The following is a 15,368-nucleotide window of genomic DNA, read 5'->3' as shown; positions in this document are numbered from 1 at the left end:
TCTTTATTACCATTTTTAAAATCAACTGACAGATAGAATATTCTAAGTAAACAATACAATTTCTGTTGCCATTCCAAAAAGGTAAATATAAAAGGATATAACTGCATTCATTTCCAACACTTTGGAACAAATAGAAAAATTACCACCGATTTCTCTTTGTTTTAGGATGTTTTCAAATAAAAGAGTATGCAGATTAAAATTTCATTACTTCTTATTGGATAACGTTTTGAATTTCTAAGATACTGAGAGAGAAAAATGAAAATTCTTGCTATTCGTAAAATCAATGCATAGATCAATACTGAAAAAAGGCCCTGTTTGGTGCTGCTATCTGGTGTCTTATTTAAGTGTTAAAAACATGTTTTACAACATAATCTTTTTAACTGCGCAGGAGAGAAAGACGCTTTTAAACCAGCTCCTATTACAGATTGACATTTTTGCACAACAAGGAATTTTGTAGGAGACTCTTTAGAATATGCTACTCTTGAATAAAACTTTTTCTAATTTATCTGAAATATGTATATATCAGGTAAAGTATGTCAATTCAAGGTCGTAGATTATCGTAGAAGACAGACGTAGATGTTAAGGTCGCCGTGCGTTTCCTATACCGGTACGCAATGTTTGTATGAAATAAGACGTTGTACAAAGGATTTCATTTCAGTTACTGAGGCTAATAATTATATGTTCTTAGTCTAGCTTTCTAACATGTAAGTTGTTAAAAAAAGTACCTTTGTTTAATTACTTTTATTTATGATTTTAATTGTATTGAGCTATTTAGGTAGTCGTTACTAAATATATCATTTTATTGTTTACATGCATGTTTATGTATTATCTTCATTATGAAGAAAATATGCAGTACTTGTAAATGTGTTCATACAGCATAATGTCTTCTGCTGAAGTGAAACCCTATACCGTAATCATAGTTAATGTTTACAGTTCATAATTGATTAGACATATGTATCGTATTTCTACAAGCATGCTAAGCACATTCTTGATCCTTTATATCATGAATGCTAATAAATAAACCATTGGACTGTGTTGTTAATTAAATCTGTTTTATTTTCAGAGTTTCTCTTAAAAACAAGGATTCTTCATGAGCTGTTAGCTTCAGCAGCTTGTTCAATAAAGTAAATTCCTTTTTCTTTTAATTCTTAGAATCATATTTTGACTGTGAATATTTATCGAATTTTCTCTTTAAACAAGGATTCTTCGTGAGCTGTTAGCTTCAGCAGTTTGTTTAATAAATTCCTTTTTCTTTTAATGCTTAGAATCTTTTTATGATTTAATTGAGGAAGCTTTGGATTGTGAATATCGAATTTTTCTTACTTAACTGAAATTCATTAAATGTTTCTTAATGGGTAGGTACTATAAGTTTAATACCTTTATTTTAAACAAAACGGTGAAAACTAAACTCCCGAAACAACTGACTGTCTTGGAGATTTCATTGATACAAAGATATTAGAGCAATCATAAATATTTATTACATTTAAGAATGTATGAATCTATGCATGTGTAAATGTATGATTGTGTATGTATTTGTACTACGTTTAAGCGAAAAATATTGATATGAAACGAAATTGGAACTTACGTTGGGAGCAATAATTTTTTAGGCTTCATAATTAGAAATTTATAAGAAAATACCCCTTATATCCTATAATAATAGTAGCAGTTGATGAATGAAAAAGAATTGCTTTTGTGATTTTCACAATAAATGGATTTTTATATAAAAAGGAATTACTTGTATTCTGTTCTAAGGGATAGTATGTATCTAATTAAAATTATTAAGTGAGTTAAATTTTTAAAAATTTCTTCTTATTTAGCCTGTTCATTACCAGCACCACTTTATATGGATAAGATAAAGGGACTTTTAAGTCCCAATTTTTAATTTTGCTTTAAATGAAAAAAATTATAACATTTTTTTTTTAAAATTTAATCTGAAGTGTTTTTCATGAATAAAGAAATATAATTAAAAAATTTCAAACTCTTTTTCAAAAAGTAAAGTAATTTTTGACATAAAGGGTTAAATATATATTGGTAGTTACAGAATATAACTGAAAATATCAAGTACTGTTTTTGGAGCTGCTCTAAATCAAAACTGCCACGGAACTTAAGCAGATAAGAGATAAAAGAGAGCTTTTAAATGACAATATACTTAAGAGATAACTTTAAAATGACAATTTACTTCTTCCATAATTTAAATGTTAACTTGTTTCTATGTTTCAGTTTTTAAAATATGGCCTCTTTTCTATTGGAAAGTGTCTGTTAATATAAATAATCCGACTTGTTAAACATTTTGGAAAGGTGTTTTATTATCTCAGCAAATGGATTCCATATCTTAACAAAATAAAAGAATTGCTAATCAAGGGAAATATTAATTGCAGGTTTCACGTAACGCAAGTACAGAGCTATGTGTAGAACAATATTTTTTTTTCCCATTAAATAAGACATCACATAGCATTAATTTAGAATGAAATAACTCTTTAGAATTATTTTTCTATTCGCTGGCTTTGTTATTCTGGACAGCTCAATTTAAATATAATTCATATTTTGTATTTTTAATTATTGGCGGACTAATTATTAAACATGTGTACTGTAACTGTTTAGCTTAAAGTCATTTCATATATTGATCTGAAATCTGCATAGAAAGATCAAATTTAAATTTGTTTTAATCTTATGATTTTTATTAGCCCAAAAGGGGCTGTTAATTTCGTTTCGGCATTTTGCGTCAAAAATTTTAAATGTCCGTTTCACTTTTCAAATTCTTGCCACCAAATATGATCGCCCTGTCTTATATTTAAAGAAATTAAATAATGAAGAATCCCCATAAATGTATATGTGTTTCTCGCATTGTGATAAAACAACGGTACCTGGAGCCATCAAATAAATATTGAATAACGTAATTTTCCCCGAATATGGGCATCTCGAAGCCCTAATTTGGAATTTGTTTTATTATCGTTTTTGTATTTTGTAACACTTTAACGAATTTTTGATTAACAAACTCATCGATTTCAAAGCGAGCAATGGCAACTGTACGGGGGGGGGACACATTTTTATCTCCAGCGTGCGAGACTGTATCGGGAATTCTAAAGATATGCCCATTTTAAAATTACTTTGCGATATTATCGTTGAATTGAATTTTATGGTTTAAGCGCGAAGAACATGATATTTAATAAATAAAGGTAACACACAAAACGTTAAAAAAAACGCCCCTTTGGGCGTAATGTAAAATCTGGAAGCTTTCAGAATTTTAGCTTTTTGCTAAATTTTTTATATTATTGCATATTATATTTATTAATTCTTTAAATATTTCTTTTAATTTCTTGAAACTTTGAAGGTAATCTTTTCGAAGTGTTTTGGACTGCAATCTGAAGTTTTCAAATAGAAATTATTATTTTTTTCCATTTTATTTAAATTTTTATAGAAATTAATGTTAAAACATGATTAAATTATTTTATTTATCATTTTTATCCAGTTTTAGTTTTAATTGAACAGGATCAATTAAATAAGAACAATTAAAGAATCAAATTACTGATTAAGAACAATTAAATAATAAAATTATTGATTTAATAACTCTAAATTTGAGCAGCAGTAAAGAAAGTGTATCTTTCGCATATAATTAAAATTAAATTTTAATAATAAAAGCTATAACAGGAACAAAAATAATAAATAATTTTGATTATCATGCTAAGAAAAGATATGCTCAAGGAGGTTAGTGTAAATGGAGTAAGCCTTCTCCGCATGTCTCGTTCAGTGAAAATAAAGTCATTAAACGTCACGATATGGCGTCCATGGACCTTATAAGAGATACACTAAACCAGTTGGCGGGGCGCGCGTCACCGACATGTCGGCAAGAAAGAGTAGGGACGATCTGGTTTACTTTAACACCGAAACCTATGGCGTTTGTATCACAAAATGTGAAAGCTCTAGATACCGTCGTTTTTGTCACAGTGCGAGAAACATACATGCATTCATGTAGATTCTTCATTATTTAATTTCTTTACATATAACACAGGGCAATAATATTTGGTAACAACAATTTGCAAGGAAACACGGACATTTATAGTGAAACAGCGCTAAATGCCGTTTCGAAACTAACAGCCTTTCTAGGCTACCGCCCCTTTAGGCTAATAAATTAAATTAACAGCAAATAAAAAAAAGAATCTTATGCAGAACTAAAAATAAATTTAAAAAAATAATCACTAGAAAATACAAGCAAAATTAATTATTACGGTTAAATACAATTTTATATTAGAATTAAATGTATAAAAATTTTTAAGGAGTCAAAAGTGTTTATCACTGTGATGTATTATGAAATATAATTGAAATAAAATTCCTTTATAGAAATTGTGCTGTAAGCACAATTTAGAATAAAGCAGCACAATTTAGAATTTTAAACAAAACTTTCAAAAATTCGTTTTTAAATATTTTAGTATTTTTTCTTATTTACACCAATAAAAAGCATAAAATTGCAAGAGAAAATTGCTTGTTTGAAATTTTCTATTAGTTCAGATTTAAAATATTATTTTCTAAAAGAAGTAGTTACAAATTTCCTTACAGCATAGGAAAAGCTAAAAAAGTATCCAGTCCTGAAAGCATGCAATAGCTTTATAATTATTTGGAACGTTAATTATGCTTTATAAATATGCTAAATTTTTAAAAATCAATCTCAATTTCAAAAATAAAAATATGGAGAAATTCTAATTTGTGAAATGAGGTGCTACAGGTGCTACAACCAGCTTTTTCTTGACAATTATACATGCTGCAATAGGCAACCAATATTAAATTTCTGCAAGTCGTCCCTACTCCTCCAGATGTGATCAAGCTGACAGCCGGCAACGCCTCAGACGAAGGAGAAAACCAGTTTAGGTTATTCTATTTCTTATAAGGTCCATGATGGCGTCACAACTTATCGTGGCCGCTACCATTGGCGATCTTCCGGTTCGTTTTGTTTTACATTCTAATCGGTGTTGTCTACATGTTAGCTTTCATCACTGAATGTTTAAAAGTCTCCTATTCTAATTTTAATGCTTAAAATAAATGATTTTCTACTTAATAATAATAATAATAATAAATCTGATTTGTACAACACATGACTTCCTTGTACGGAATATTAAATTATACGCATTTTTTCTTCCATTTCATTTAAACTTATTGGATTGAATTAAATCTACTTCGCCGACAGCGCATAAACCACAATAGAATAAATGCATTCTTTAAAATTCACTCTGGTATTTGTTTATCATAGCGACACTCTGGCGCTAGATTCACTTAACAGTATTATATTTCGTTCATATTATAACTCATAATGCACAAAATTTCTATGATTTAAAGAATAGAATTATCTAATCGTTGCCACATGTTCTATTCAAATACTATAATAAAGCTAGAATGATATATAAAAGAAATTAAGCAAACAAAACAAAAAAGAAACAGTTTTTCACAGACGATTGAGTATTTCTCATTCAATTAATTCATTCTCACTTCGCGAGAAGGCAAAAATACATAAAAACTGAAAATATCTATATTAAAAATTACGAAGTAAATCTTAAACACTTATTTCCTCGAAAAACTTGCAGAAAGGATTAAGCATGATTTAATTGGCAATAATAAATGAAGGCGTTATCTTTGTTGTTGCAAAGCTAAGTTTCTCTTGATTGGCAACAAATCCACTAGTCTGCTGTTTGAAATGTAAACAAGCAATGGCCGCCATCAAAAAAATTATTAGGCTTAGCGGCACTTAAACAACTTTAAAATTGTTGATAATTCTAAAAATATTGCATACAGATTTACTAAAGGCATAAAACCCTTAACCGAAAGATAAAAGCAACATAATTCAATCATTTTTAAAGCAAAAAATGTACAATTTACAAACCTATAAGAGTAAAGAAACTGAGATCACTGAGCCGGGTAACAGAGTGGATATATATATAAATATATTTATATACGTTTGGTACGGCCAATTGCAACCAAAATACGAGGTGCACATCTACATGTTATAGCAGTACTATACAAAATTTCAACGTTCTGAAGTTATGCGAGATACTTACATTGCTTAAAAAAAAAAAAAAAAAAATGGGACAGTGCTATATCTTCCGTTCTACTGGGCCGATTGTCAAAATTCAAACTGCGTTTTTCATGTCTCGAAAGCGTGACTTAGGATATATATTAGATTTGTACATAGCACTAATCTAACATAGGTATTTTTAAACAAAATCGGACTTTTTCTGAAATAACATACCAATTTTTTTCCATATTTCGATTCTACAACTCAAATTATGCCAGAATACCAAGTTTTGTAAAAATCGTACGAGTAGTTTTTAAAATATTAGCTCTCAAAATTTTAGCTCCTCAATGTTAATTGAATTCGGCAAATATTTATTAATATCTCTGTTTTTATTAAACTTTTTCGATTTTTTCTCTCACATTTCGAAATTTAGGTTCATTCCAAATAAAATTTACCCATTTTTTGTGTTTTATTTTTTAAATTTCTATTTTAAAATAATTTTTAGAAATTTTTCGAAAAACATTTTGAATTATAACCTATAAAATTTTACCATCATCTTAAAGAAGTGTATTTTTAAGCATATCTGCAAAAAATTAGACTTTTTTATTCAAAATTTTCTAAGATATACACGAATTTACATATTTTCGCGTTTTGAAATTTGGCATCTTTTTTTTTAGCGATAATAACGCCAAATGTGGTCTATGGATTTTTGTTACAGTGAATTGCCACAGCTATTTTTAACATTAAATTTCAAGTCAAATTTTACGAAGAATTAATTATATGAAATTTTTTCCCTCAATGATGTGCAATAAATATTTATTAATACTATATGGAAAGCTATTTTTTTAAATTATAGATGATATTATTCAAATTTTTAACTATTTTTTTAAAATTTCTCTCTATCTTCCTTTAAAAAAAGAAATAAGAGTAAATTTTTGTAAGAGTAAATTTTTACCTTCGGCGTTTATCGTCTGCTACTTTACTTCGCTTAAATCGAAATGTCTAAAACTGAGAATTTTCGTTTGATGTTTATTTGAATTTTATGACATTAACTGCGTAATTTATTTCTAAACAAACTGTTGCTTTTGAAGTGGCTGAAAGAGCGGCAGATACTATCATCCATATTTTTAAAGCACAGTATATTTTTATAGAAACATAAGATTTAGAATAATCATTTTTATAAGTCAAATTATGATATAAACATACAATCCTCTAAAGACTGAATTAATGGAAGTTCAATGGTTATGTAGAAATGATCTGCAGCTTTTTAATGGCTGGATAAGGCAGCAGGTTCTGTGGACAAGTAAGAATAATTATATAAACGACACCCAACATTCTGGATTCAATTAACAACATTAATTATTAATTCAACGAGGATACGATGTTTATTAAATGAATTTAAGAAGTTTTAAAACATAAAAAATCAACTCATTTTTTATCCTAAAATGTATTTTTGGGGGTAGCGTATTTTCATTATATCCTTAAAATTCTAATTTAGAATGTAATTGTCAAGAACTGAATCCTAATCATAAGTAATATAATAAGTAATTATACGGTTATTAATAAATCCTTCTTATAAAGTAATTGCAAATATTTCAAAAAATTTTCTGTCTGAATGCAAATATTTTTAATTTTATTTTAATCAAGATTGCACAGGACATTATTTATTTGCACTTCAATTCTTACCGTCAGTTCTAGTAGAAGTTATAAATCAATTATATTTAATTAAGGATTGGATTGGGTTGGATTATTTAATTATGGCAAAGCACACGAGGGCTATCTGCCTAAAGGGAGGGATGCCTTCGGGGAGGACTTTCTAAGGGAAACTGACTCGTATACACGTAACACATGGGGAAAACCACGAAAACGCCCATGCGGCCAGCCCGTTCGCGAGATTCGAACCTCGGACCGAACGACCAGTGTTCAGCGTCTTTACCGATCGGCCGCTGGTGGGCTATTTAATTAAGGAATGACCATCTTAGTTTAGAAACAGCGTACCGTAACAACAATTCAATTATTGGCGCCGTATGTTTCATGTTACTTCCGATTGGCAAGCTACATGATTTTTAATGAGTATTCGGGTTTTGCTAGTAACTTCACTTGGAAATCGCGCTTAAACTAGGTTAGTTGGTTATTTGAACATATAAAGAACATGGGAGCTATTTGATTAAGATGCTTTCATAGAGAACTTTTGTAAAGAGAACCTAGAAAACTACGAAAAGCAACTATGCAGCCTGGCTTAGACTTCGCAACAAACAATTAGTATTTAACAATCTTCAAGTGCTAGGCAACTGGTGAGGCTCCAATTAAATCTCCAATTTAATATTTTATTTGTAAATATTTAAAATATTGTTGTATTCTTAGACACAAAAAGCAGAATTTAAGTTTTGTTAACTCGTTAGTAAACTACCAAGCCGTAGTGCAAATGAATATTCAATTTCTTTTGCAATAATTGTATTCACTTAATATTCTTGGAATATGAGCTAAAGAAGGAATGTTCTCGGAAGATTAAAGAAGTGTTTAAATCCACTGATATAAGGTTTGTCTTACAAGCTCAGGATCAAAACGATTCTGCAATTGCCCGAGTAGTTGACTTGTAAATGGCTGTGAATTAAGCAGATGACTTTTAATCTTACGTTATTAAGTGAGAAAACGTATTCCAAATGTTTTCTATTGCATGACAATGCATCTTTTCATTATTCAGTAACCTATTGGAGAACCGCATATGTTCCGAAAATAAGTATGTGTACTGAATCGTCCTGCATGTTCTTCAACTTTTACTTCTTGTGATTTTTTTTTTTTTTTTTTTCTTTTCTTCTTTTCCAAAAACTAAAGTTGCCTCTCAAAGGAAAGTTTTTTGACATTGAAGAAATAAAAAGAGTATGACATCTACTTTTAGAGGCATTTCAAAAACAGATCTCTACATGAATTCTCTTTCATTACATGTTGTGCATTCAGACAAAAAGTTGCATCAGCGTAAATTCTATAATCTATTTTTATTACACTCTGATTACTTTATTAACATACAGTGAATATATACTAAACCTTTTACTTCAGCTTCAGTAATTCGGAATTTTTGACGGAATTGTTGTCGGAACTAGGACTTAGAAGAAAAGTCAAATTGAATATTTCGATAATCCAATAAATTCAAGGTCAAAGTTTCAATAGGGAGGGGAAATTTTTTCAGTTTTGGTCTATTATCCTAAGTATATTTGCTTCGATTCTTTATTTTTTCCATAAAAGCGAAAAATTTACGCATGGTATACATATAACGCATAGCTTCAAATTAAAATTTAATAATATACAGAGTGGTTATAATTAAAGTTCCACCCTGAAACGGTCATAAAAGGAAAACTACTGGATCAAATGTTATCAAACTTGGTCATCGTGTAAAGGAGGTCATGGGAATTTATTTTCCGCGAAAAAAAGGAAGTTCGAAACCTCACCACCAGGGAGGAAATGGCGCTGTATGCAATATTGTTAAACGAAATATGGGTCGGAATCTAACTTAACCTTTTGTTATACGGGTTTAATATGTTGTATACCCTTAAGAAACTTTGAACTAAGCAAATTATCATTTAAAGGCGTTAAATTCGATAAAAGTCGATTGCGCCATCCGTGTAAGTGAGAAATTCGTCCGTGAAAACCATGAATTAGCGATTAGAAAATGCGAGATCGCAAATCACTCGCATAAGTGCGTACAATGTTCGTCCGTACAATGGAAATCGTTTTTTTTACAGATCGCTAATTTGTAATTTTTGAAGCCTGAATTCGGCCCTAAAACATGAAGATACTGATTCAAAACGCTGGTGAGTTTTTGAACTCTTTTTTTTTTTTTTTTTTTTTTTTTTTTTTTTTTTTTCCGCGGAAAATAAATTCCCATAATCTCCTTTACACGATTCCCAAGTTTGATAACATTTGGTCCGGTAGTTTTCCTTTTATGACCATTTCAAATTGAAACTTTAATTATAACCACCATGTAAATTAAACTTTAAAAGTTTGACAGTTTGGTTCAAGTTCCAGCTTTAAAAATATATATATAATCTTTTATATTAATCCTCTTAGAAAGAATATTTTAAGAAGCTTATTTTTCTCTCGCGTTATAGATTGTATAAAAAAAACATGATCTTTAATATGATTTAGATTGTTTCAGCCGATATAAGAATCGGGTTACTCGGTGGTACAGAATAAACCCTGCTGGACTGTTTTATTTCTTTGTCATTTAGCAAAAATCTTTTAATTAAAATAATTATTCTTTGGACTTCGCTTTAAACTAGAAAATGAAAAGTTGTCTTCAGCTGAAATGCAATTCATGTAATTATTTTAAAAAACTGACAAGAATGCAAAATTTATGGAAGTCTAGCAATCGAAAAATCTTAATTTTCTTGTGTGAGCACTGAAAATAACTGTAGAAGGAAAGAAGAAAATTAGGGAGAAAAGTAAGCAAAAATTTGCAGGGAAATTTGGCTGTCAGACATACCAAGATGTTTAAAAAAGTTGGACGCTTTTGAATATACTTTCAGGATACTTCAAAGAATTTAGGCGTTCAAAGAGAAAACACTTGGACGTGTACACCAGCAAATACCATCAATTGAGCTTGTGTTAACAGAAAAGACAAAAACGATATCATTGCAGATTAAAGTAAAGAGCGACTGGTTTAGACTATATGGTTGTATAAATTTAAAATACGTTATAGAACATCATATCGTATCATAAATGGAGAATCCCATGATTTTCAGAGTCGAATTATTTGAAGATTCAGGAGTTTATCCAGTATTGTATGTGGATGTCACCTAAAGGCGTTTTTTTTTCTCTCCTGATGAAACAGCGGCCGAGCGGTAAAGTCGTTGAACACTGGTAGTTCGGTTCGAGCTTCGAATCCCGCGAACGGGCTGGCTGCATGGGCGTTTTCGTGGTTTTCCCCATGTGTAACGTGTATGCGAGCCAGTTTCCCTTAGAAAGTCCTCCACGAAGGCATCCCTCCCCTTAGGTAGATAGCCCTAGTGTGCTTTGTCATAATTAAATAAACCAAAACCTCTTAATGAAACAAGTCTTTCCTTTCATCTCTCTCATACCTTCAAAATGTTTAGCCTCCAAAGACTGATAAAGGCTCTGACGAAATACTTCGTGAAGAACTTTCTAAGGGAAACCAGCTGTCATACACGGTACGCATGAGAAAATCCACGAAAACGCCCATGCAACCAGCCCGTTTACCGGGATTCGAACCCGGAGTGAACTACCAGTGTTCAGCGACTTTACCGCTCGGCCGTTTGTGGGCCTTGATGAAATGGAAGGCGATAACTTTATTTAAAATGATTGTCAGAAATATCAAGATTATTTGAAAAAGTTGGATGCTTTTTAATATACTTGCAGAATGCTTAAAGAAAAAGAGCAAGAATAAAGTAGAATGTCTGAAAAAAAAAAAAGAAAAAAAAAAAAAAAAGAAAAAGAAAAAGAAATTTTTGCGTAAAATTTAGTATTAGTATTTTTTTTTTTTTAAATTTAAAACCTTTTAATCTTATGATATTTGATTCTTGCGATTTCAAAAATAAAATATTTGACTAAAATATGAATAACATTTTAAGAAACCAAATGTAGGATAAAATTGTGTAAAGCAAACGGCACAATGATAAAACTGTTTAAAGCAGTGTATGCAAGTCATCCTAAGTTAAAATGTCGGTTATACATCTTTCTTATTTATATATATCTTTTCTGAACGGAACATTGAAAGGCGTGTTAACTGTGCTTTACTGTATTTTCTCTTTTAATATATGCAGTTTTCAAACGCATCGTAATCTGAGTTACAAAGTATTCTTCCGAAAGAAACGCAATTCAAATAAATAAAATCAAATTCTGGAATATTTATATTAATAAATATATTTAAAATGTTCAGTTCGAAGGAATAAATAGAAAAATTTTAAAACAATTATCTGAAGAGACAATGCAACACAAACACTTAAAATAAAAGTATAAAAATTTAAAAATTACCTCAAATAATAACTCTGACAAAAAATATATATAAAGAAAACTATTTGAAAAAAAAAAAAAAAATGAACGCTTCAGCTTTATTTACGCAGTTCGAATAGGTAAATAGAAATTTTTAAAACAGTTATTCGAAAAAAAAAAAAAAAAAAAAAAAAAAAAAAAAAAAAACATGCAACTTAAACAATTAAAATGAAATTCGAAAAAGAAAAAATTACTTAAAATAATAAGTTATAATTAAAAATATAATATAAAGTTATTTTGAAAAAAGGGGAACGATGGTGACTTTTTTCCCTCGCACGAGAAAGGAAACTAGGTTGCCATATATTAAGAAGTTCGCCAAGTGAACTATTCTTGGCGCAAACTGAAAAAAAAGTGCAAACATAAATTTGTGAATTTCTCCGTAAATTTCGCTCCAAAATTTCATATTTAGGCGTAATTTGAGTTGTAGAATCGAAATATGTAAAAATATTGGTATGTTATTTCAGAAAAAGTCCGATTTTGTGTCAAAATACCTATGTTAGAATAGTGCTATATATAAATCTAATATATATCCTAAGTCGCGCTTTCGAGACATGAAGAACGCAATTTGAATTTTGTCATTCGGCCCAGTAGAACGGGAGATATAAAACTGTCCTCTCCTTTTTTTTTTTTTTTTTTTTTTTTTTTTTTTTTTTTTTAAATTTTTTTAGCAGCGTACGTACATACGTTCGTACAGACGCCACGAAAAATTCTCTTCAGAATTAATTTTAAAGCAGTTTTATAATTTCTTTGGAGGAAACGAGTCTTTTATTTTTTCCTTACGTACAGATACTACGCAAAAACATCGTTAAATTGCATTCGATAGTAGTCAAAATGGATATTTTCGTTGAAATATGCTGCCTGAAACTTTTCGCGATTACAATACTTCCTTTTTACTTCGTACAAGGAAGTAAAAAACAAGGATTACAAATAACTGTTTCAAATTCAATAAAATCTGGTTATATGAAAATGTACAAATGCTAATTATACCACATAGTAAAACATAGAAGACCAGTCGAAGTTTCAACAGTATTTTACGAAAATCCTGTCTAAAATCAAGAAATCACAGAATGAGCTGCTGTTCCGTCTGAAAGACTTTCAGCTTTTTCTGCTCATTTAGCGGCTTTTATTTTTTTAAAAGTAATATAATAATATTACAAAAGTAAAACTGTTATCATTAAGATTATAAGCCACTTTTGTGACTGCTACTTACATTAGCAACATTAATAGGTAAAAAATTATATATAAAAATGAGAATTCTACTGCTTTGAGATGTTCGCTGTTTATAATAAGATAGTTCATTAGAGTCTGAAGCTTCTGGCAAATTCTGAGCCTCCGGACGTGGATATTTGTTCTCAAAGTGAGTATTTTTTTAACAATATATTCCGTTGTCATATCCGTACGCTGTGTGGCGGCCATGATAAGTTGTGACGTCACATTGTTGATATTTCCTTGACTTCATTTTTCTGAACGTCATTCTTACTCTGTATTCTAATGTCTTTGGACGTTCACCATGCAAGCAAGTCAAAACAGAAGAACTGAACAAGTGATGCCGGACGTTAAGAGCAAAATCAGCTTAAGAAACTTATGTTGCCATTTATAAAATACAGTAAAACATGAAATCACATTTTATCATGAACAGTTATGCTAAAGTACGCTTAATGGTGTAATATATACAATCATAGTTTATTTTATTAAAATCTTTAGTTTGTGTACTTGATAAATAATATAAATGTTTATTAAACATGCTTTGATAGAAATTTTATATTATCTTGTTGTTGAAAATAATAGTATTACTTTTATTAATTAGTGTTTTTCTATTGAAATATCTGCAAAATTGTAAAATATTTTATTTGTATTTCGAAATGCATTTAATTTTAGGGAAAGACAGCATGAAAACTCCAAAATATACAGTTATTGACGGATTCACTCTCCCACCTTCCTTTGTACCTGAAGTATTTCATTCAGCTGTGAATTTTAAACCATCAAAAGAAGATGTTATTGTTGCCACTTACCCAAAATGTGGTACCACTTGGATGACCCAAATAGTTAATTTAATTTTGAAAAAAGGAGAGCCAGTAACCTCAACTGAAGAATATTTTGCCCGTACTCCTTTCTTTGAAGTTGTAGGTGAACAAGGAGTAAAGAAAATGAAGAGGCCAGGTTGCATCAAGATTCATTTGCCATTTGACCGAATTAATTTTTCAAATGAAGCAAAATATATTTATGTGGCAAGACATCCTGCTGATTGTGTCGTATCTTTTTATCACCATACAAGGTATTTCCCTGTTTATAGCTTTTCTGATGGAACTTTTGATGAATTCTTTGAACTCTTTGTAAAGGGAGCGGTGGATTTTGGTGATTATTTTGATCATCTTTTATCGTGGTACGCACACAGAAATGAAAAGAATATTTTTTTCATTACTTTTGAAGCTATGAAGGCAGACCACAGGGGATCGATCCTAAAAGTTGCTAAATTTCTTGGTCAAGAATGTTATGATTTTCTTCTTGCTAACAAGGAAGAAACTTTAGAAAAGGTTATTCAGTACAGTAGCTTAGAATACATGAAAGAAACCACCGAAAAGTTTTGGAAAGAGATATTTTCTGTTTCTCCTCCTGAAGAAGTACAGGAAGAATCTCCTGTGTTAAAAAAGTACGCGCAGTTAGCAGCAGAAGCTAAAAATTCTGGGCACTCTTCCATTGGAGATTTTGTGAGAAAAGGTACTGTTGGAGAAGGGAAAATTACCTTGTCAAAGGAACAATTGGATAAATTAAATGCACGTATAGAATTCAAAACAAGCCATTCTGATGTCATGAATTTATGGAGGGGAAATGAAGTGAAGCAATAACAAATTTTGATGACTTCTTTATTTTAACATAAATTTTTCAGATAAACTCATGTACTCATTAGTTTCAGTTTTCTGAAAGGATATTTGAATAAACAAAAAGCAGTTTAGATATAGCCAAATGCCTCGAAGAAGTATTTTTGGTTAGTGAAAACTCTAGAGTTGGTTCAACGGCTTTTAATATATATTTCTTCAAGCATCTAAATATGCAAATATCCAAGATTTCTTTTTGGAAAGAGAGAAATAAGAAAAAGTATTACAGGTTTCTGTTTTAATAATTATTTAGGCATTAATACAAATTATTTTATTGTTGAAAAAAATAAGTGCAAGCTATATGCGAATATTTTGAAATGGTAATGTGTAAAAATAACTAAACAGAAACTTTTCTTTCAAAATAATTATGTTTGTTCTTGTAATTAAATGGTAATAAAAAAAAGGAGTATAGTTGGCGCCACCTATTGTGATAACATTTGTCCATGGCTACTTTTTAGCATTAAACGATAAGAAAAAGCATTTTT

General features: G+C 29.8%; 1 protein-coding gene across 2 annotated transcripts; it reads left to right on the top strand.

The window, feature by feature from the left end:
- Positions 1-268: 268 nt before the first annotated feature.
- On the top strand, positions 269-15,113 carry LOC146999250 (sulfotransferase ssu-1-like). Of its 2 annotated transcripts, none has more exons than XM_085820833.1 (3): positions 269-607; positions 1,064-1,124; positions 13,886-15,113. In XM_085820833.1, the coding sequence occupies exon 3, from the start codon at positions 13,897-13,899 to the stop codon at positions 14,851-14,853; it is 957 nt and encodes a 318-aa protein (XP_085676959.1). In that variant the 5' UTR covers positions 269-607; positions 1,064-1,124; positions 13,886-13,896; the 3' UTR covers positions 14,854-15,113. The 2 variants fall into 2 exon arrangements, with proteins under 2 accessions (XP_085676959.1, XP_085676958.1); XM_085820832.1 differs by having other exon boundaries at positions 270-704.
- Positions 15,114-15,368: the final 255 nt, after the last annotated feature.

Source organism: Stegodyphus dumicola, chromosome 1, assembly GCF_044657685.1.
Source record: "Stegodyphus dumicola isolate Sdum_Otavi_A_Nest chromosome 1, ASM4465768v1".
Classification (NCBI taxonomy): domain Eukaryota; kingdom Metazoa; phylum Arthropoda; class Arachnida; order Araneae; family Eresidae; genus Stegodyphus; species Stegodyphus dumicola.
Note: the sequence above shows the minus strand (reverse complement) of the source record. Positions and strands in the feature narration are given on the sequence as shown.

Coding starts and splice junctions, on each gene's coding strand:
- LOC146999250 (XM_085820833.1), top strand. CDS start 13,897: ATGAAAACTCCAAAATATACAGTTATTGACGGATTCACTCTCCCACCT.